This window comes from Gavia stellata, chromosome 5 (assembly GCF_030936135.1).
Source record: "Gavia stellata isolate bGavSte3 chromosome 5, bGavSte3.hap2, whole genome shotgun sequence".
Lineage (NCBI taxonomy): Eukaryota > Metazoa > Chordata > Aves > Gaviiformes > Gaviidae > Gavia > Gavia stellata.
The window spans coordinates 50,618,083-50,637,755 of NC_082598.1; the positions used below are offsets into that span (position 1 = coordinate 50,618,083).

The 19,673-nt window shown below is 40.4% G+C and overlaps 1 protein-coding gene across 2 annotated transcripts; it reads left to right on the plus strand.

Moving 5' to 3' along the window:
* The first annotated feature begins 76 nt into the window (after positions 1-76).
* On the plus strand, positions 77-19,640 carry POLR2B (RNA polymerase II subunit B). 2 transcript variants are annotated; one of them, XM_059818143.1, is made up of 25 exons: positions 77-149; positions 450-522; positions 2,180-2,330; positions 5,540-5,652; positions 5,926-6,145; positions 7,072-7,230; positions 7,592-7,756; positions 8,295-8,491; positions 9,242-9,361; positions 9,742-9,928; positions 11,034-11,177; positions 11,461-11,600; positions 11,703-11,814; positions 12,319-12,473; positions 12,716-12,929; positions 13,031-13,199; positions 13,705-13,801; positions 15,047-15,141; positions 15,429-15,679; positions 15,768-15,857; positions 16,110-16,217; positions 16,683-16,796; positions 16,889-17,049; positions 18,398-18,593; positions 19,489-19,640. In XM_059818143.1, the coding sequence occupies exons 1-25, from the start codon at positions 131-133 to the stop codon at positions 19,576-19,578; spliced, it is 3,540 nt and encodes a 1,179-aa protein (XP_059674126.1). In that variant the 5' UTR covers positions 77-130; the 3' UTR covers positions 19,579-19,640. The 2 variants fall into 2 exon arrangements, with proteins under 2 accessions (XP_059674126.1, XP_059674125.1); XM_059818142.1 differs by having other exon boundaries at positions 117-149; positions 12,731-12,929.
* The last annotated feature ends 33 nt before the right edge of the window (positions 19,641-19,673 follow it).

Here is a 19,673-nt window from a genome sequence, read left to right on the forward strand (position 1 = left end):
TGAGCAGGGTGCGCAGGCGCCGCTCCGCCGCCCTCTTGCCGACGCTCGTCCGGGTGCTCGGTGCTGAGCTCCGCCGTCCTCCTCGCTCCTCTCTCGGTCGCCGCCGCCCGCGGCTCTTCCCGCCGCCATCATGTACGACGCGGACGAAGGTGAGGGTGCTGCGGCTGCAGGCCGTTCCCCGCTGGGCCTTTTCCCCCGTTCAGCCGGGTGGGGGGGGGGCAGCGGAGCCGTTGGGCGCGCGCAGGGCCCGCAGAAGGCGGCGGTGGGGGTGGGGGTGCTCCTGCCGCGGTGGGGTCTCCCGCAGGGTCCTGCGGCCCTCGGGCGGCCAGGGGCGCTGCTGGGGTGCAGGAAGGTCCCCCAGCCCGCCGTGTGCCGGCCCCCTCCTCAGCAGGCGAGGAGAGGCACTGAGGTGGTTGGAGCCTGACTTCAGCGTTGTGCTTCCCCGGCAGATATGCAGTATGATGAAGACGATGATGAAATCACCCCTGACTTGTGGCAAGAAGCCTGCTGGATCGTTATTAGGTGACTTTTTGAAACTCACTGTTCTTAACACTTCAGCATATGTGCTCTTGGTCTCACAGGTGACATCCGCTTTGCTAGCAGCATGTCATGGAAGCTGCAAGCTTGCTTATGCTAAATTTATTACTTTCAGAGCAGAAGGGCTTTAAGCAGAAACAGCAGGCTTGTCATTAGGGATTACGAAGCCCTACTGACCCCCAGTGGGGTACACTGTTTTGAATGAAGTAAAAATTTGTTTTGATTCCATATCAAGCACATGATTTTACCCACTACTCTCACAGATGATGCTGGCATTAGGAAATCAGTACTTGGCTATTTCACAATGTTAGTGTTTTTCTAGCAAGAGGTGAACATCCAGGATCTGCAGCTTCTTGTGACTGCCAATGAGTGGGATGCTGTCTGGAACCTAGTAAAAAGTGTTTCTCTTACTAATTGCATCATTTATAATATGTATATGACTGGTGTCTTAGGGCGGTAGTTGTAAACAGAACAGTAGATCTGTGGGGGTGGTCCGTCAAGCAGTCTGGTTGGAGAGCAGAAATGAGAAACTTTGGAGGCAGAAGGGAGGTCCTTTCTTTTGCAGCCCAGTGAAGAGTGCTACCTTTGCTTTCAGTCAGATGGGGGGTAACTGAGGCAAGTCCTTCAGCTGAGGCTGCACCGCACTCCGTATAAGGAAACACTGTTTTACTGTGAGGGTGACCGAGCGCTGGCACGTGTTGCCCAGAGAGGTTATGGAGTCCTTGGTGGTATTCAAAAGCCATCTGGACACGGTCTTGGGCAGTCAGCTCTAGGTGACCCTGCTTGAGTGGGATGATAGGACAAGATGACCTCCAGACATCCCTTCCAACCTCAACCATTCTGTGATACAGGTTGCCCTTTCCCTTCCTTCTTCCCTTTGTGCAATAGCAGACTGTGCTGGCAAGAATCACCGTGGCAACAGCACAATAGCCAAGGGTGTGTTTCCCTTCTTGGGGAAGCCTGAGGTTATTGTTAGTGAGGTAGTTCTCACCAGTTTTCTCTAGAGATCTTGGTAGCGATGGAGCAAAAGCTGAGGTAGTGTGGGTTCATCCCATTGAAAGTTAGGATGTCGGGCTTTAAATTTAGGCCTTGATTTTTACAGTTAGGTTGTGCTGGGTTGAAGCTGGGTGACACAAAGGCTAGGGGAAATCTGGAGAAGGAGTGAAGCTGGGAATCTCTGTGATTGGAACAGAGGGGATCCAAGCTAAGAAAAGTTCTGAGAACTGTTACCTTGACTTAGGGGCATGCACTCAGTTTACTGCAGCTTGGAACATTATTTAAAGCAAAGTAATTTACATACATTGTTGAAAACTTTAGCTGAAGCCACTTTTACTGAGGTTTCAATCATCACGTTTCCCTTCTAATTTAAGGTAGACTATGCATACAGTCATGGCATAGCCAAGACGTGGCAGCAAGTCTCACTTTGTAGTGTCAGTGCCTTCAAACACTGAGAAAGAATTGTTTAGCATTTTTGAGCATCTGTGTTTGGAACTCATGCCTTGGGAAAAGTGGCTGTGTTTGATACTGTACTGTATTTCATGGCTTTTGAAGGTTTTGTAATAAATACATCTTAAGCTTGTTGATGTATGAAGTACATGAATTAAATTAAGATCTCTTATTCATTAATGCACTTTTTTTTTAGCTCCTACTTTGATGAAAAGGGTTTAGTCAGGCAACAGTTGGATTCTTTTGATGAGTTTATTCAGATGTCTGTGCAGAGAATTGTTGAAGATGCTCCACCAATTGATTTACAAGCGGAAGCCCAGCATGCCACAGGAGAAGTGGAAGAGCCGGTAAGTGGAGACCCCTGGCAGAGGTGGTGTGTTTTTACAGTGCAAAATGGTTTTAGGTGGGTTTTAGTCATCCCCCATCTCAAGACATGGAAATACATCTGAGTTAGGACACTGGTCAGTCAATAGGACAGAAGTATGAACTCTTTGGAGTCTATGAGGTATGTGGCCAAGTTTCCAGATAGTCAGTTATATGGCTGAGAAACACATGCAAGAGCTTTGTTATCCATGGAGTTGAACTTTCTTCTCCTATAGAGTTACTCTCTCCCGCTGGTTAAATTGTTGGTTGAATTGAGAAATGACCAAGAACAATTGGCTGCTGCAGCTCATGTTGTCAGTTACTGTATGAAACTGCACTGACAGGGATGTAGTAAAGCAAGTCAGGTAGCCAAAAGCGAATCATGTTTTGGTGGGGTTTTGACTTTCAGTAGCTTTACCATAGCAAGAAAGGTTTATGGCTGAAAAGTTCTCTGTTAGCTTTCTTCGGCTGAAGTTAGGTCCAGGTTTTCAAAGGGCGCTCTTGCTCATCATCTTCCATTGGCACCATGTTCCAAAGGAGAACAAATTGTCTAAGGTCTGTGCTGTGTGATGACTCTTCTGCAATGGGTGTGCACCTTCTACAGCGGCTGTGGTGCTTTCATCCTTGTCCCTCATGTGGTATGATTCCTGTTCCATAAGTGATCTGTTCCCCTGCTATCAGTCACTACCTTGCTGCTTCCCTGTAGAGATTTAAAGGAACTTTAGGACACCTGAGCGTTGAATTTGTTACACAGTTTGACTGTACCTTTGCATTTTTTGCAGGCAAACAACTATCCTGTAGAGAGAATAACTGAGTTTCTTTGTTAGACAAACAGTTCATAAGCATTTCTCTTGCTGTAATTCTAGCCTTAATGTTTCTTCTGTTATTCTATGTATATTATTGCAGAATTCTCTAGCTGTGCAGTTCTGCAGTTGCTATATGCGCTGTATGTGGCTAAGGTTCCGATCGCAAGCATGGTATGTGCCTTGCTTCTTTTTGCCCAAAAGCTAGTATTTTACTTTTTCAAATCACAGAGGTTAGTTTCTTATCAAATTAAAGTTTTTAGGAATAGGTCTAGATATGAAAAAAGGAAACTTGCTTTTTCCTTTAGAGTCACTTGCAGGCAAATGCTTGCCTCATTTGAAGATCCTGGATTAATTTAAGGAGACTGTATTGGACTAATTTGATTCTTTTTCCCTCCATTTCTCAGTCTCAAATTTTGAAGGCAATTTGGGCAATGTATAGCACATCAGAGGGTCTAACAACCGTGCTCAGAGATAGTAATTACTGGTAAATGTGTTGTTCTTGAGAGTGCTTGCATGAGAACTTGGGAAACTTGGTGCTATACGTGGCTGCTGCTGCAAATCCAGGAAAAAGGTGTTTCTTTGGGTAAGAATTGAGAGAGGTTTTTTGGCCTACAAAATGTTTGCCAACAAGTCTCTGCCACCTACTATTTTAGGAAGCCTTTGTGCCTTTTTGAAATAATTGTTTTCAGGTCTTTTCTGATAATTCAAGTCTTACTTTGTCTACTGATCCTATAGAATCATCCTAGGAACTGGTGTTACCCAACTTGCTGTGTTTTCAGTTACTGATAACGGTTATCTTTCTCTGGTAGCAGTTTTGGTTAGTAATAAGTAAGAGAGAATATCCTGAATACAGAAAGCTAGTTATTAGTATATCTTGTGGATAGAGCAGCAATGACACTTCAGTTTGTCTGAAAACTGTGTTCTTTTGATAAATGGATGCAATAATCTGTTTTATCTCTAGACGAAACAAAACCACCTAGTGGAGATGTTAAAAAGGTGCTTTCTGTGGCTCTGTGCAAGACAACAGGTATGGGATGGGTAACTTGCACCTTTGCCTTTAGTGGTGAGTTCAGAGAAAGGGCTGAATATGAGGACTTTAAAAATAGATTTTAGAAAGGCTAAAACAACTTGTGATATAAACCGTAAGCTGACTTCTTTTTCCCTGCATTGGAGCTTGCTCTGCTAGAGCAAGTGTTGCTTTGGTGGTATTGCTACAGCGGAGTCCTTATGGCTGAGATATGGTAAAATGCCTGCATGGAATTCAGGTGTTGCTTTAGTGAAAGATATTCTCAGCTGGCTTCTAGGCAGATACTTAGTTGGGGTGGCAGCACCATAGTTCTTTATTTGTGTTAGCTTCTGTTCTGCAAAGGGACATGGTGGGAAATAGTAACTTGCAGAAAACAAGCCTTTCAAATTGTATACGTGCAGGTCTGATGATTTGGTTGTTTCTCTACCCCCCTTGATTTTGGTCTGTGAAGGAACGCTTTGTGAGTAGAGTGGCTCATCTCTAGGTCCTTTTGCATGCAAGGAGGCCAAGAGCCAAGTTGCCTCAGCATGCTTGTGCACCACACATATGAAACACTTGAACAAAGCTACTGTTGTGTAACTGCTTTCTTTTAAATTCTAGCTCCCCCTGCCAGATACGCAAATGCACTTTGATAAAAGTATTGTTTTAAAACTTTTACCCTTTATTTTAAATGCAAGGCTTTTGATTTAAGTGAACTGAATGTTCTAAATCCCATTGCAGTAGGATTCTGAGGGGTGAGTGGCTCTTGGAGCAAAATGAAGGTCCTGAGAATTATTCTATTGCTGAAAGATACCTGTCCTTTCATGCCCATGGTTTCACTGTAACACGTGAAAGGATTTCTGAGGAACTAAAACAAAGCTATTAAATTTAATGTTTAATGCATGGGAGCAAGCCTTTACAAAAACTCACACCTTTTTTTGATATGTCAGTTATCTCATTGTGTGTGTTGGAGCAGGTTTACCTTTTTGCATCATAAAACTAGCAGTTTTAGCTAAAGTTACATAAGCAATAAATAGCTAAATAGGCATACGTAAGGCGTATTCTATTTGTTAATATATTCACTGCCTTGGCAGATTTCGAGTTTGTTAGTTATTTTATAGGAAGACGTATTTGGGTACTTTATTCTTCTCTTACCAATGGTTTTGACCCTTCAGTTTCCTTTGTTTTTTTATTAATGAGGTGTTTAGAAATTATTGAAAGTTTTTGAGTGCTTTTGTGATCTAGTCATCTGAAGAGGGATTGTTTCCATACCTGGAGCTGAGGACATGTGGCAGCATTGGGTATTAAGCTCTAGGGCCACTCTTGAACAACCAAAGTGGATGTTTCTTCCATTACAGGTAAATGTCTTCTTGTTTTCTAGCCCCGGTATCTGTTGAAGTTTGAACAAATCTATCTCTCCAAACCTACACATTGGGAAAGAGATGGAGCACCCTCACCTATGATGCCCAATGAAGCCAGACTGAGAAACCTTACGTAAGAATGAACTCTGTAGTGGATAAACACAATGAAGGACTGGCCCTGCATTATTAATTGATAGTCTTTTTCAATTTAGTACTTCCTTAAAAATGTAATAATTACTGCTCTATTTAAATGTTGATGTCTAGTTGTTAAATCCAGATGATAATTAGTGATTTAGTAATAATGCTTAATATTACCAGTGAGTGCTTGAATGACTGCATTTGTTATCCTTCTATACAACCTGGAGTAATAACTGACAGATAATACAACGGTGTTTTTATTCTGCAGGTATTCAGCCCCCTTGTATGTGGATATAACTAAGACAGTTATTAAAGAAGGGGAGGATCAGTTACAGACACAGCATCAGAAAACTTTTATAGGAAAAATTCCTATTATGTTACGTTCAACATACTGTTTGTTGAATGGCTTAACTGACCGTGATCTTTGTGAACTGAATGAATGCCCACTTGATCCTGGTGGCTACTTTATCATTAATGGATCAGAAAAGGTAAGGGATTATACCTTGCACAGTCGTCTTTACAGACACTGAAAGTTCTGTTACTTATTTCCATATGTTTTGCCAGGAGCATAATCACTTTTATTCCAGCGTATCACAGTTACTGCGGGCACTCATAATCTTGTAGAAAGATGGGCTTTTAGTCCTCTGTAAGACTTTCTTGAGCCACCTTTTCTTCTTCTCTGAGGCATGTTTCCCTTCTTCAGTTTCATAAACTGTTTTGCATTGAATGCCATTAAGTACTCCAGATATTTTCCTTCCCATTTTCAACATTGCAGAGCAGCATGCACTCTAAAATGAGGTACTTCTTCACTCGGAGTCTCCTCCAGTTTGTTCACAGATGTATAGATGCATTTTATAATCAGAATAGGTTCTTCCCTCCATTGTTATGGATTCAGCTTTAGCAAATCATATCCTCTCCATGCTTCTGCCTCACCAGTGAAACTGCCATTTTTTTGTAACTGACACGTGGAGCAAAGGAAATAGAATTGTATTCTTCTTCTTGGGGAAAAAAAATAAATCTGGCTTTGACCATTGGAGATGGCATTTAAATTTAAATGCCTGTGTAGTGCGTTGGCCTTGGAAACAGATAGTGAAATGCTTTCTTTATCAGTGTTGTGCCTAAAGCTAACAGAAATGTCTCAGCACAACTAACAGGTGCAGTAAGTACATCATAGAGAACAGTGCTCTCAGAGTCTTCTGTTTTGGTTATTTTGTTTTAACTAGGTGTATGTTTTACTTAATACTATATTTTTAAAATGTAGAGTATAATCCAACTGAGTTCGGCAAATTGACTTCATGCCGTGCAGTGCTCTGAAAGTTAAGACACCTGGAGGAATAGTAGAAACACGCTGTGTTTGTTACTTGCAGCATGCATTTTTGTCAATTATTTACTAGTGTTCTTGTTTCTAACACAGGTTCTGATTGCTCAAGAGAAAATGGCTACAAACACAGTGTATGTGTTTGCAAAGAAAGATTCAAAATATGCCTACACAGGAGAGTGTAGATCTTGTCTGGAAAATTCCTCTCGACCAACAAGTACTATATGGGTTAGCATGCTGGCCAGAGGTGGGCAGGTATGTCTAAGCAGTAATAATCCCTGCCCTGGGGCTTACAGTAAAGATTGTTTTAGGAGTTTTATTACTGTCCTGTCTCCTCATGTCATTTACTTTTGGGATTTTGAGAAGAAACTTCTTCTGATGCTAAGTTGTAAAGAAGGTAAAATTAAATTAAAACGTATTCTGTTTGTCATAGATTATGCCTGTCTCTGGGACAAATAATTTGAGGATTGAAATGAAGACTCAATTTGTGGCAGGTTTTAGGGCAAGCCTAAAAAATAATTTTAGAATTACTGTAAATGAGTTTTTAGAAAATCCAAACAAGCTGCGTTCTATTTTTTGACAAAGGACTAATGTATGTTTTTCCCCATCTTTTCAGGGTGCAAAGAAGAGTGCTATTGGTCAGCGCATTGTAGCAACTTTGCCATATATCAAACAAGAAGTCCCCATCATAATTGTCTTTCGTGCACTAGGCTTTGTGTCTGACAGGGACATTTTAGAGCACATAATATATGATTTTGAAGATCCAGAAATGATGGAAATGGTAATATATGTTAAATAAGTTATTTCCTGGCTTGACATTTGGTGATGTGTAGGTGTGGCTAATCATCATTCAAAGTATTGTTCATTTTCCATTTGTAATTTATTACTCTATTATTTTTGTGGGTTGTCTATTAAAAATGTCAACAGTTCTCTGTCTAAACCTATTCTAATGAGTATTTTAAGTGAATGAAGTGCAATGGAAATTTTAAAGAGTTAATATGTATTTGGAGAGGTAGTGTCTTATCCTGCTGCCATTGACTTTAATTGTAAAATCCCAATTTATGCCTGAAGCAGCAATAGGCCTAGAATGTACTTGAATGAGAACTATTTTCTGAAGCCTAAACTATTTTTTGTGTGCTTTCTGTGTGCTCCATTACTGTTTTCTGCTGCTCTTGAAAGAGCTACTATAGTAAAGCCAGAAAGAACTGGATCAGTAATTAGCAGTTTCTGAAAAGAATCATTAGCAAACTACTGCGTAGTTTCCTTCAACCCTAACAGGCACTGGATGCTACAGGATTTTGCTGTATTTTGTGCATTAGGTCAAACCTTCTCTGGATGAAGCGTTTGTCATTCAGGAGCAAAATGTTGCTCTGAACTTCATTGGATCAAGAGGTGCAAAGCCAGGTGTCACCAAAGAAAAGAGAATCAAGTACGCTAAAGAAGTCTTGCAGAAAGAAATGCTCCCGCATGTTGGTGTCAGTGACTTCTGTGAAACGAAAAAGGCATATTTTCTAGGGTACGTCAGTATTTTCTGTCACACATCTGCAGATGGACCCTGAATACGGATTTTATTCACATATATGTGTATGATTGGAAGAACGCACTAAATGGAAGTTTGTTTTTTAACCTCAGTCTTCTGGATACTCGAGTGATAAACTTTAGGGCACTGGTATATTTTTGTAGCTGAGAAAATGCAAATATTGATAAAACAGAAAAAAAAATTGAAACAAAACAAGCCTCCAATGCCTTCTGGATCTTAAGTTAGATGTGATGATAGTGATAAATGACTCTTTTTTTGACATCGTGTTACATGGACAACATATAGAGATTGATAACTAATGTGTAGATAACTACTGATAAGCTGTTTGTAATGTAAACCCACTGTTTAAAACTATTAGCACATCCTCTTGATCCCTGCTTACTGGTATGCAGATGAACCGTAGCATCAGGAGACTTACCATTTTACTCCTGATTCCATGTGCTTAAACATAGCCCATATTAGAGTACAGGACAGACATGTAGCAGAAGAAGCATTGCCATCATGATGTAAATATTATCTTCTCTCTGTAGTTACTTGAACTTTCAGTGGGTCATTCACCTCTAAGGAAGTATGTGCTGAAGAGGTCTGTTTTAGGACAGCAGTATCCTAAAGATCTAGATTGGACAGCCTTTAGGAAACAGTTCACTGATTTATCTATGAAAGCATGTAATCTTTGTTGTGAATGTCTGCTGTCAGTTTAAAACATAAACTGTCTTACTTGCCTAGGTATATGGTTCATAGATTGTTGCTGGCAGCATTGGGAAGAAGAGAGCTTGATGACAGAGATCATTATGGCAACAAAAGACTGGATCTTGCTGGGCCACTGTTAGCTTTCCTGTTCAGAGGGTAACTATAACACATACGTTTTCTTTGGAGGTAATTAATGGTAGAGGCATTGCCAACTCTTTGCTTCTAAATCAATCAGACTATTCTATTGTGTCTGATCCCCGGTCTTGGGCAACACAGCCTGTATCTGATGATGACTTTTTCATGGAGTGGGTAAGTTTCCTCTAATAGTAGCTGGCTAGCATCAGCTTGTTTTGAAGCATATTTTGTGCACGTTCACCGCCAGGTTAATTTGATTTGTTTTTTTTCCCCCTTCCTTGTCTGGTTAAAAATTACTTGCTTCTGTTCAGGAGGCCAGTGACATTTTTTCCAAATAGTGCTGGGTAGGCTGAATTGCAACAGTACTGTTTAATCATGTTTCTTGGCATCTTCTTCTACAGAATGTTTAAGAATTTGCTGAAGGAAGTGAGAATATATGCACAAAAGTTTATTGACAGAGGCAAAGATTTCAACTTGGAACTGGCAATTAAAACAAGAATTATTTCAGATGGTTTGAAGTATTCATTGGCAACTGGAAACTGGGGTGACCAGAAGAAAGCTCATCAGGCCAGAGCAGGTGTATCTCAGGTACAATAGCTGAATAAGGCATGGTAGCATTTTGTGGGGTTTACATAAGAGTAAAACTATATCATGGAAGAGTTTAACACTGCTTGGCAGCCATGCCTGTTGTATGTTAAATAGAACCATTTTTAAAAGGAAACTTCCTTAGCTGAAACAGATGAAGATCCAAATAGTTGAGTCTGATGTGGGGTTTCTTTTTTTGTTGTTGTTTGGTTTTGGTTCTAGCTGTTGTGTTCTCTGCTAAACAGTTGGTGTAACTCTTGTAAAGACTTTTTGTGTTAGAGCATATGCTTGTGTATCTGGTCAAGTTCTACTCCTAGGGAATCTTTAGGGAGGATGGATTTCTTTCCTTTAATTACTTCTAGTGCTTCACAGGTGGTTAAAGAAACTTGTGTGACACCTTGTAATATAACAGTTATGTATTCCACAGCTAATGATGAGGAGCACTGATGTTATTGCCCAGAGCAGTGCTTAGTTGAGCTTGTTTCTCATAAAGGTGAAAACAGGAAAGAGGTGAGAGTTTTTAAGTGCCAGCACATTTTGTTGTCTGGAGCTTTGGTGGGATCATAATTTGGGGAAGGCAAAGTTAGGAAAGGGGTGAAGATGGTAGCTGTCCCTGGATGGTGTGTTGTTTAGTGTATGTGTTTGAGGGGCTTGTTTTGCTTTTTAAATAAACTCTCAGGTTTCAGGCTGTAAAATTAAATTTTCTTAAATTTTTGAGAAGCCTTGAGCAGACTCTGAGAAGAATGTAAATGCTGATTTGCTCCTAATAACTAAGTCATCTTAGTTTTTCAAACTGAGTTTGAAAAGATCTGTGTGTTATTGTACTGGCAAACCCTCCTGGTGAAAATGCAGCTTAAAAAATATTTTTATGAGTATCACTCATTCTAGTTACCTGATCAGAGTAAGCTACAAAAACCAGATTTTAAGGGTAAACTTAGTCTAAGATTAATGGAGGTGAACTAAAAAGTGTAGCTAACAAAAATCAGAGCTATTTTAGTTCTTTTGAAGTAATTTCTAGAGGGCATTGATCCTTTCCTCTAATGTATCATGATGCCTGTCAACAACACCCTTAAGAAGCTTTGACTAACTGAATTCCTACTATGTGCAGGTGTTAAACCGCCTGACTTTTGCATCTACGCTTTCCCATCTGAGACGCCTGAATTCTCCAATTGGTAGAGATGGTAAACTAGCAAAGCCCAGACAGCTGCACAATACACTGTGGGGAATGGTTTGCCCTGCTGAGACTCCAGAGGTAATGAAAGTAATGTTTATGTGAGTACTTACTCATGCCTTACTGCTTTTATTGGCTAGTCGTTTTACAGCCATGGCACTTGTGATGATCACTTGCACTTTTTTTGAAATGCTGACATGAATATTTAGCTTTATAGTTAACTCTGTAGTTAAATGGTAGAAATCAATAAAGTAAATAGCATGTTTTATGTCCAGTTCCTTGAGGACTCAAAGTTTAAGTTCTCAGCTCTTCTTGGGGGAATCTCTTGATTTAGAAATGCAAGTTAGCTTTGTGTTTCTTCTAGGGTCATGCAGTAGGACTTGTGAAGAACTTAGCCCTGATGGCTTACATTTCTGTGGGGTCTCAGCCATCCCCAATTTTGGAATTCTTGGAAGAGTGGAGTATGGAGAATCTGGAAGAAATATCTCCAGCAGCAATAGCTGAGTATGTGCAAATGAAACTGTTTAAACAGACTTAAGCTTTTTATTCCACTCCAAGATTCTGGATATTTTTTTCTTAAATTTGTTTGGTTTTCCCTCTTTCTAGTGCTACCAAGATCTTTGTTAACGGCTGCTGGGTAGGAATACACAAAGATCCAGAGCAGCTCATGAATACCCTAAGGAAGCTCCGTCGTCAGATGGACATCATTGTGTCGGAGGTATAAATTTTACATCTAGAGTTTGGGTGTCTTTTTAGATGAAAGAGGATAATGCCGTGATACTACTTTGCAAGCTCCAAATAGCACTATTTGCAAGTCTCTTTCTGAACATACTTCACTTTGCTTGGGGTTTTTTTTTGGGGGGGGGGGAGTTTTTGGGGGTTTGGTGCTTTTGGGGTTTTGTTTGTTTGATGTTGTGTGTGATTTGTTTTTTGGTTGTGGGTTTTTTGTTTTGGTTTGTTTTTTGGGGTTTTTTATGGGTTTTTTTTTGTGTGTGGGTGTGGTTGTTGTTTTTTTTTTTTAAAGAGGAACCAGTTGAAAAAACAGCTGAAAATAGTCTCTTGAAATGCTTCTGTTTGTAGGAGTGTTAATGTTTTTTCTGTGCTGCTGATAGCACCTGTAAGGCCTTTGCTTTAGGGGGATCTTTGTTATCCTGTTTTGTGTTCCATAGTTTTGATTCCAGGCTGAGACTTTCTACTCACGGGGTGCTGCTTTCTCGTACAGGTCTCAATGATTAGGGATATTCGTGAGCGAGAAATCCGCATCTATACTGATGCAGGCAGAATTTGTCGACCCCTTCTAATTGTGGAAAAACAGAAGTTGCTGTTGAAGAAAAGGCATATTGACCAACTGAAGGAACGAGAGTATAACAATTACAGGTGAGATGTGTTCCTGAAATTCAACTGAATATCTAATTTTCTGTCTTGGAAGCTGCAAGTTCCGTTAGGTTGGAGAGAGAAATGTTTAAAGCTTTGTGCAGCGCAAAGATGCTTTCTCTGCCTGGTAGCTTAATTCATTTTTTTTATCACACTGATGCAGTGGTAGTAGTAATAAGCCAGGAAAGTGCTTGTTCTTGTTACTGCTGAAGAGACACATTTTATATGTTAGTTGAGTATTTCAGACATTGGCTATTCAGTTGGCAGGATCTTGTGGCCAGTGGTGTAGTAGAGTACATTGATACACTGGAAGAAGAGACGGTGATGCTGGCAATGACTCCAGATGACTTGCAAGAGAAAGGGGTGGCATATTGTTCAACATATACACACTGTGAGATTCACCCATCTATGATCCTGGGAGTATGTGCATCTATTATCCCTTTCCCTGATCACAACCAGGTCAGTGCATCATTTCTGACATCCTGCTTTTAAAGTTGATAGAAAACTCACAGGTGTATGTGTAAAGAGCTTTATATACTGGTCTTTCCTTATCTGTCTAGTCTCCCAGGAACACATACCAGTCTGCTATGGGTAAACAGGCTATGGGAGTTTACATCACAAACTTTCATGTTCGTATGGATACGCTGGCACATGTGTTGTATTATCCTCAGAAACCCCTTGTAACAACACGCTCCATGGAGTACTTGCGATTTAGAGAGTTACCAGCAGGTATGTTGTCAGTTAATGTTTATTAAACAAAATACTACTGTTTATTAAACAAAATATGTTTATTAAACAAAAATACTACTGTTTTGTTTAAACTATGTCACAAATGTGTGTAGAATACCTGAATATTTAGCAAATGTATGTAATTTAAAAATTAATTACAAGTTAACATTTAACCTATATCTGGCCACCTAGACTGCAAAAAGTACGTTGCTAGTGTTGCAGCTGAAACCACTTTATCCATATAGTCTACTAAAATCTAACTGGAAAAATGCATTTTCTGTATTGGTATTTGCTAGGTTCTTCACAAGGGGTCACTCTTGACTCTCTTTTCTACCAGAAGTTGCATTTGCTGATACTAGGTGGTTTTTGTGTGTGGGACGTGGAGATTTTAGCTCAGAAAGGGTAGAACAGCTTCACTGTAGAGAACGCAGCTTATTTTGAGTTACAAGTAATGCCTGTCTTGTATGTGTGCATCCTTTCAAAGTATTTGCTCTGTGTATTATAGGTATCAACTCGATTGTAGCCATTGCATCATACACAGGCTATAACCAGGAAGACTCTGTCATCATGAACCGTTCTGCTGTTGACAGAGGCTTTTTCAGGTAAGACTTTGTAAATATTTTTAACTGCTTGGAAGAAAAAAAAAGTATATTGAGTTGTCCAGAGGCTCAAGAAAAGTTCATCTTACACTGAAAGACACCTTTCCTCAAATCTTTCCAACCTGAGAAGCTTTTTTTTTTTTTTTAAACGGGGGTGGCAGAAACAGCACAATGAAAATGGTGAATGTGTATCTTAGCAAAACACAGTGAGGAATGGTTCACCCTTTGCCTAACCTGACTTCCCACTCTTTGCTGTTATATTTTCATATCACTCTCACCAGTTATATGAACTCCTTAATGGCAATATTGCAGCTTTGTAAGACAGTCTTGTCTTTAGTAGCATGACAGTTGCTACCAGTGAGGATTGGTATGTTCCTCTCCTTAGTAGGAACTGCTGTTGGGACAACTGGCAAGTGACGTGACTTTGTGCATTACAGTTTTTTAGATGGCTGTGGTTAGCTGTACAGCTGGTCAATGGGTTTCTAGTTTTGTTCATTTTCTTTTGTCCAAGTTGAGCCCAAGAAGTGTGTGCTTGGTGTCTTGGATCTACTGCCTTCCCGTGTAGAATAAGTATGAGACTGTTAGACTTCTGTGCCTCACATGAAGCTTTTATAGAAACTCCTGCATGTATAGGAGCAATTAAATATGGATAATATTTATCTGAAAGATGCTAGCTTCGGTGTGCTGGCAACTGAGGCAGCAAACAAAAACCCCTGTAGCCCCAGAAAGAAGCCTATATAAATTGAAAGTTTTCCACTGCAGCTCAGTTGTACTGAGTGTGGCACTGCAAGGTAGCAGTAGAAGCCTAAAAATGCTTGCAAAATGGCAGGTATAAGGAGAAAAGTAATACGAGAATTGTATGATGATGTTGTGAATAATCTTTAGGAATAATAACTATTTTTGAGATGTCAAGCAGATCCGAAGGTCTCTGCAGTTCATAAAAAGTTAGCATGTTATCTATAGGTACCTTGGCAATATCTGAAAATTGACCATCAAAATGCCATCTGAAACTGGTTTTTGTTTGTTTGATGGGGGTGTTATTTGGTTTTGTTTTCCCCTCCTCAGTGATGGTAAGGTTAACAAGACTTTAGAGGAAAGGTGGTGTGGCATATGAACATTATTTGTTTTGGTTGTTGTTAGTAACAGAAGCCATGATATGTGATAAAAGGGTGATTATAGTGAAATTGAGATGTACAGATGAGGAAAAGTGATGCTGGTTTCACTGGAGACTTTATAACTTTGTTTCAGATCTGTGTTCTATCGCTCTTACAAAGAGCAAGAGTCCAAAAAAGGGTATGACCAAGAAGAAGTTTTTGAAAAGCCTACACGTGAAACTTGCCAAGGTAAGATACAGGAGTGTATGAAAACTGAGTTTTTAAATTAAATTTTTGTGGGCAAGGTTGTTAATGTTGTTGAACTGATTCAGTCTTTATTTTGGGACATACTAAATAGCAGAAATGTCTGTATTAATAGCAAAATACATCAGATGAGATAATTGCATAAATCTATCTTTAGACATTTTAGCAGTAGTCTGAAATTGCAAGCAGATTTGCTGAATTTCTACAGAACATCAAAGTCAATATGTTGAAAAATTTGGGAGTCTTAGTTTTTTTTCTTTTTTTTCCCCAAGGTATGAGACATGCAATCTATGACAAACTTGATGATGATGGTTTAATAGCACCTGGGGTACGTGTGTCTGGGGATGATGTCATCATTGGCAAAACAGTAACGCTGCCAGAAAATGAAGACGAACTGGAAAGCACTAACAGACGTTTCACAAAGAGAGACTGTAGCACTTTTCTGCGAACTAGTGAGACTGGTATTGTAGATCAGGTCATGGTAACCCTTAACCAGGAAGGATACAAGTTCTGCAAGATTAGGGTGAGCACTGACATGTGTGCTTTCTACTTTTAATCATTTTTGTTCCGTATTTTAAGTTACCAATTGAATGTTTTCCTATGGCTTACAGGTACGTTCTGTAAGAATCCCCCAAATTGGAGATAAATTTGCCAGCAGACACGGTCAGAAAGGAACCTGTGGTATCCAGTACAGGCAAGAGGTAGTGACATTTTATCTCTGATCTTCTAAGCATTGGAATTGCCTTAAGTGAGTTGGCTGTGGAGTATCTACTAGGGTGCAATATATTGACTTAAATTTAGCTAAAATATGTTTAGAAAGGGACACAGCTTCTTCTTATGTGGTACTTCTGTGGTGCCTTTGAAATGCTTTAAAAGATTTAATTTTAATCTATGGAACCCCTTTTCTTAAAGCTGATGTTCTTGGAAGTACTGACTGTCTTTCCCTGCTCTAGGATATGCCCTTCACCTGTGAAGGCATCACACCTGATATAATTATCAACCCCCATGCCATCCCTTCCCGTATGACCATTGGTCACTTGATTGAGTGTCTTCAGGGGAAGGTAAGAAGAATCTTTTATGCTGCATGTCTGAGCAATATGATTTGAAATGTTTGGTTTGGTTTTTTTCTTTTTTTTAAAGATACTACTCCTTGTTAGGTGTTAATCCACTAAAAATAAGGATTGCTCTCCAGTTGCTTGATAGCAAAAGCAGGTTTCTCAAGGAAGACCTACAATCCTGTAAATTTTGTCCAGCAAGTCAGACTACAACATACTCTCTCATGTGTTGCATTTATTCCAAACATTTCCCAAGATGTAGGAAAAGGAGTAGCAAAATTGTTGACACTGTGTATTTTTAAAAATCTCACTATAAAATCTGTAGCTGATAAACAAAGCCAGATAGGGTACTATCATGGGCATGGAATCTCAAGTTCTGGCATTAAGAATTAAAACTGTTTGAAACAGCTTAATGTTGTCTGACCAGTCCTTCAGAAATCTGAGGAGCTTTTGCAAATCTTTTCTCTGTAGGTGTCTGCAAACAAGGGAGAAATTGGTGATGCCACACCTTTTAATGATGCTGTCAATGTGCAGAAGATTTCCAATCTTTTATCAGATTATGGCTATCATCTAAGAGGGAATGAGGTATAATCAAAATATCAATTAACTTTACTTTTTTAATACACATTTTATGGATAGTAAGGCATATGATTCAGTAATTGCATTGACTACTTCAGGTCCTCTACAATGGCTTCACTGGTCGAAAAATCACATCACAGATCTTCATTGGTCCTACATATTACCAGCGGTTGAAACACATGGTAGATGACAAAATCCATTCTCGTGCAAGAGGGCCAATCCAGATACTTAACAGACAGCCCATGGAAGGTAGATCTCGGTAAGGATGTTTATTAGTTTCTATACAGTGTTTTCTTCTTCTTTGAAGTTTTTAGCCCTAAAAATTAGCTGCCTCAACTTTGCAACTGGAACTTAATTAGCTCACCCCAATTAGCCACCCGTTTTCATGTGTTTGGCTTAAGATGATGTATTGGGTGCAGGTGTCAGGGTTTCAGTAGGAGGAGGTGCTGCTGGGGTGGCGTCTCTGAGAAAGGACCAGGGGTTGCCCTGTGCTGGACACAGCCACTTACAGCTGGCTCCAACAGACCAGCTGCTGGCCAAAGCTGAGCCCATCAGTGACACTGGTGGCACCTCTATGATAACATACTTAAGAAAGGGTAAAAAAAATGCTGTGCAGCAGGTGCAAGAGAGGAGTGAGAAAACGTGAGAGGAACAACCCTGCAGATACGAAGGTCAGACAAGGAGGAGGGGGAGGAGGTGCTCCAGGTGCTGGAGCAGAGATTCCCATGCAGCCTGTGGAGGTTAATGGTGGAGCAGATACCCACCTGCAGCCTGTGGAAAGCCCACGCTGGAGCAGGCTCCTGGCAGGAGCTGTAATCTGTGGGGGACCCATGCTACAGCAATCTGTTTGTGAAGGATGGTACCCTGTGGGAAGGGCCTATGCTGGGGCAGTTAGTGAAGGACTATCCCATGGGAGGGACACCACGCTGGAGCAGGGAAAAAGTGTGATGAGGAAGGAGCAGCAGAGAGGAACTGTTAATGCACTGACTGCAGCCCCCATTCCCTCTGTGACCACAGGGAGGGAAGGAAGGAGTTGGGAAGGAAGGAGTGAAGTTGGGTCTGGGAAGAAGGTAGAGAAGATGATGTTTTTCATTTTCTTTGTTTCTCACCATCCTACTCCATTTTTAATGGGCAATAAATGAAACTAATTTTCCCCATGCTGAGTCTGTTTTGCCTGTGATGGTAATTGGTAAGCAATCTCCCTATTTTTATCCTGACCCATGGGCTTTTCCATTTTTTCTCCCCCTGTCCTGTTGACATGGGGGAGAGCTGCTTGGTGGGCATCTGGCAGCCAGCCAAGGCTAAACCCACCACAGATAAGTAGAAAATGATTTTAATTGTTTACCTCATTTTGCTATATGGTTGTGCTGTGGCTGTTAGCTGTCTGACATCTGCTTTAGAAATGCTCAGCAGCAGTTACAAATTGCTGTGTTTGCATTCTCCCTAACAGTTCTATTCTGAGGTGTTAGAGGAAAATTAAAGCACAGCTTTACTCCTGCCTTGTAATACTACTGTTGTGCTTCTGACAAGTTACTTGTTCCACCAACAAGAACTGATCTATTTTGCCAGTGAACTCAAAAGTTGAGGTTTTCTTTTCTTCTTTTCAGTGATGGTGGCCTTCGTTTTGGAGAAATGGAACGAGATTGCCAGATTGCTCATGGAGCAGCCCAGTTCTTGAGAGAAAGATTGTTTGAAGCTTCAGACCCATACCAAGTCCACGTCTGTAACCTCTGTGGAATCATGGCAATTGCAAACACGAGGACTCACACCTATGAATGCCGGGGATGCCGTAATAAAACTCAGGTACACGTGGTTTTCATCAGCCAGTGTTTCTCTTTGTGGTTAAGAGGAAATGCCACTCGGGTGAACAGGAGGATAGGGAAGTAAATATTTAAAGAAGCACCAGAACAATTGCTATTTTAGTTTCATAACTGTTTTAAGTGTTTATAGTAGCCTAGTTAATTTGGATGTTGCCTTATTAATTTTACAGCGTTGGCTTACCACTTGGCAGGAAATGCTGTTCAAGTATTTTGCAGTGCAGAGTTTTCAGAGACTTTAAAAGTGAATGCTTGAGAGCTTATTTTTAGAAGTAAAACTCAGAATCATGGGAATCTAGAGCCGTCACCCTTGTGACTGTCCCCATGAAGATATTTGTGCTTGCAGAGCTGGGTCCCCATGGGAGGTCTTTTGTGTTGCGCTTTTTTTTTTTAATTAAAAAAAGCTCTGTAGTGTGCGCTTAGTTACCGAACTATGTCAAGGGAGAGCGGCAGCAGCGATAAAAATAGTTGCCTTAAACAGGCTTGTTCTTGTGCTAGGGACTGACTGCTGCAACTCTTAACAATGGCACTGGGGTAATTGAAGAGATGTGTGCTGGAAATCTTAACTGCATCTACTGCACATCAGGCATGCTTGGCTATGCACATTTCCTTGTTAAATGGCTCCTGTTTAAGATCAGATCCCTTGGCTGCAGGTTTTAACATTAAAAATGTGTTCTGGATATCTGTTGTGTAGCCTCTACAGACAGTCTCAGCTTCCCTCTTGCTTTGTTATTGTCTGTGAGCAATTCTTGTTAAATGCTTTCATGTGTAACTTCAGATTCACTTTTGAGCCAAAAACTTGACGAGTTATTTGTGTAGAGGGTGGTGGAAGTTGATGCTTTAGGACTGTTTATCACAAGCCTTTTGAAATCTCTTTCCAGATATCTTTGGTTCGGATGCCCTATGCCTGCAAACTACTCTTCCAAGAACTGATGTCTATGAGTATTGCACCTCGTATGATGAGTGTTTAGCCTTTAAAAGGGGTTTGTTGTTTTTTTTTTTTAATGATGAGACTGAAGTGCTCAGGTTTTGTTTCATTTTGTGTAGGTTACATTTCAAACACAGT

Bases quoted from the DNA above. Each gene is read 5' to 3' on its own strand.
- POLR2B (XM_059818143.1), top strand. The intron at 12,474-12,715 runs GTGAGATGTGTT...TGAGTATTTCAG, and splicing joins CGAGAGTATAACAATTACAG to ACATTGGCTATTCAGTTGGC. The intron at 12,930-13,030 runs GTCAGTGCATCA...TTATCTGTCTAG, and splicing joins CTTTCCCTGATCACAACCAG to TCTCCCAGGAACACATACCA.